Source organism: Octopus sinensis, linkage group LG16 (genome assembly GCF_006345805.1).
Source record: "Octopus sinensis linkage group LG16, ASM634580v1, whole genome shotgun sequence".
Lineage (NCBI taxonomy): Eukaryota > Metazoa > Mollusca > Cephalopoda > Octopoda > Octopodidae > Octopus > Octopus sinensis.
Genome location: NC_043012.1, coordinates 42,537,163 through 42,540,208, shown reverse-complemented (window position 1 = coordinate 42,540,208; position 3,046 = coordinate 42,537,163). Strand labels below are relative to the sequence as shown.

The 3,046-nt window shown below is 34.3% G+C and overlaps 1 protein-coding gene across 1 annotated transcript; it reads left to right on the top strand.

Annotated features, from left to right (window-relative positions):
* Positions 1-218: 218 nt before the first annotated feature.
* LOC115220319 (chitin deacetylase 7-like) lies at positions 219-1,376 on the top strand. The gene has a single exon (XM_029790421.1). It carries the CDS (start codon positions 219-221, stop codon positions 1,374-1,376), a length of 1,158 nt encoding a protein of 385 aa, XP_029646281.1.
* The last annotated feature ends 1,670 nt before the right edge of the window (positions 1,377-3,046 follow it).

Below are 3,046 nucleotides of genomic sequence, written 5' to 3'. Positions count from 1 at the left end.
GGTCATTGTCATTATTATTTAATTCAATAGAGCAAGAAAAGTGCGTTGCTATACTGACATACAATACTTCTGTAGAAAATCCAACATTCATCGGAAATTATTCTAAAACTACACAAGCGTTTAGTTTTAATTTTATTTCCAAAAACTTGGTAAAACCTCATTGTAATTCTTCATTCATAAGCGAAAATGCTAGCGTCAAAAGAACTCAACAGCAGACTATGAAAAAGAAATCCCTGACAAATTGTAGTTATTACAGTTCGCTGTCTAGAAGGAAGCGGGATCTACTGCGATATAGAGGCCTTCTTGCTCACGGTAAATCACCGAATGCAAAGAGGCAAAATCTTTCTCCGTTAAATTATGTATCATGGAGACGAAAGTTTAGCAAATTTATAGGGCATTCAGAGCTAATCCTCGGTATGGGCAATCAAGATTTAAATATGTGCAAGCAGAATGTTAACTGTAAACTTCCTACATGCTGGTGTTTTGGAAGAAAGCCTAGTTTTGATAGCAGGAACATACCCCAGTTCGTATATTTCACGTTCGACGGAATTGTTGACAAGATCACCCGCAAGAAAATAGCCCATCTTTTTTCACAGGACAGAACCAACGAGAATGGGTGTCATATTCGTGCCACGATCTTTATAACTGGTCTGGCGTCAGATTACAAAGAGATTAATTGGCTCTATAAAGCTGGACATGAAATAGCACTGTATGGTCTTAGCAATGATATTGTCGATCCCTTCATGAAGCACCTTGAAATACCTGTTCAGAAGAAATTACTCGAACGCTATGCAGGAATCTCTGATTTATATGTAACTGGCTGGAGAAACGTTCACGACACATCAAAATGGCATAAACAACTGGACAGTTTAAAAAAATACAATATGGCGTATGATTCTTCTATTGTAATTAGACCGTCAAGCGTCAGAGAACAAGAAATATGGCCATTTACATTAGAATTTGGTTGGGATGAAAATTGCCAAAATAGTAGTTGTCGGTTCAAAACAAAGGAATCAGAAGTACTGTGGGAAATTCCTTCAATTCTTTATTCGAATTTTAAAACTTCTAAATCATGTTATTATATTGACGACTGTTTTAATGATTCCCATACATCGTTAGAAACCTTTGACAACCTCGTTAGTAATTTCTTCATTGCCCACAAATCTAAAATGCCCTTTGGTGTACGCTTGAGAAAATACTGGTTTAATAAAAAAAATAAAGCGAATTTTGGGGCCCTTGATGCGTTTATAAAATTTCTATTAGACCTCGATAATGTGTACTTAATCAGTATATCTGATCTTGTTGGATGGATGCGACATCCACAACCGATTTTTACTGAGAGAAATATCAAAAATTTTCTTGGTATTGGATGTTAAGTATTGATTAACAACGCACACACACATGCATGCATAAATAAATACATAAATACATACATAGATACACACACACACACACAAATATCATACACCATTGATTTATAATATGAACAAGTTACGAATTCTGTGGGCAATAATGCAGCTGGTTGTAACATCCTATCCTGTTAATGATATTCAATGGATATTAAATATTAAACGAAACTGACAGCTCACACTCACTCACATACATACACACAGTCATATATACACACGTCTTTCTTTATATAGGATATAGGATATGGTGCCTCCAAGATTGAGTGACCTCAATGGTAGTGGCGCGAAACCACTATGATATGTTGGGTAATTAACTGACGAGGAAAACTCGGCTGCGAATATTCCGTGCATCGAGTCTTTGTCTATATTTCCCGTCCGTTAAGTTTTTGCCTAGTTTCCCCTTTATTCTGCTTTCGTCTAAATTTTTCTCCTTGTTGTGTTCTGTCTGTTCAACCCATACAAGTATATATCTATATATATAGCCACTCACACACGGTGCTCTCAGATACCGGTTTTGTGTTTGGTTCCATTTTGGCGGTGGAATATAACCAGTGCTATATACGTACACAAATCAAACTATTACGAAGCAACATTGAATATTACTAGTTTGCATGTGAGTTTCACAATGACTCTACCACCAAGTAAATTTCTTCAGCTTTAATACATAATCTTACATCAAACAAGTTCAACTCAGATAACATTTAGATATTTTTAACTTATTACATAATAATTATAATAGTTTCAATATAGTCTATTTTATACATGTAAAGACGACCACTCTATAAAAATATAGATTGAAATGTAATAATAAATGTTAAATAAATTTAAAATGTCAAAAAGTATAAAACCGGTTTGTTCGTTAAAGAATTTACCTTTATTTCAGTTATTTTTCTTCGTTAACGAGTTTACCTTCATTTCAATTATTATCTTATCATTTATGTAGTTTCCTGTTCTGCGTTCAAGTTCTGCCTGATACCTCTTTATTTTATATCCTTCCGCAGTTAATAAAATGAATTTCGGTGATATAATGAATTTATTTCAGTTGATTGTATCCTTCCGCTATAATTTGTGGTTTAAATTTAAAATAAAACCTACAAATTATGTGCAAGCTAAAACACACTGTAGATTGACAGATTAAATGTGTTATAATAATATTTCATTAATCCCCGAGTGAACGAAAGAAATAGATGTCAATGCCAGCAGGATTTAAGCTCACGTTATCGAAGAACAATGTTAAGGAAATTCTGTAAGGAATTTAGTTAGACGCGTTACCTTTCTAAGCAGATGCTTCACTCTTTTATCGCCTATCGTTTATCATTGTCACTGCTGTCATCGCGCTCATTTTAATATTCCTTTTTCCCCTTTTCATGTTAACATAGGTGGGGAGATGTAAGATATCTCACTTCTCTAATAAATTAGTAGTTTAGCTTCATTCCAACGTTCCATTGTTCCATCGTTCAAATCCTCCTTTAACAAACTTCGCTCCTATAGCCATTCGGAGCCGATAAAAATAGATGCTGAGCTGATGTGATAGAACGGAAACATATCTTAAGTTGCCTTCCCTACTTTCGGAAGGAATAGAAGAACAATACTGCTTAATACTGTTTTTCTTTATAACATAATTTACAAACAAATCT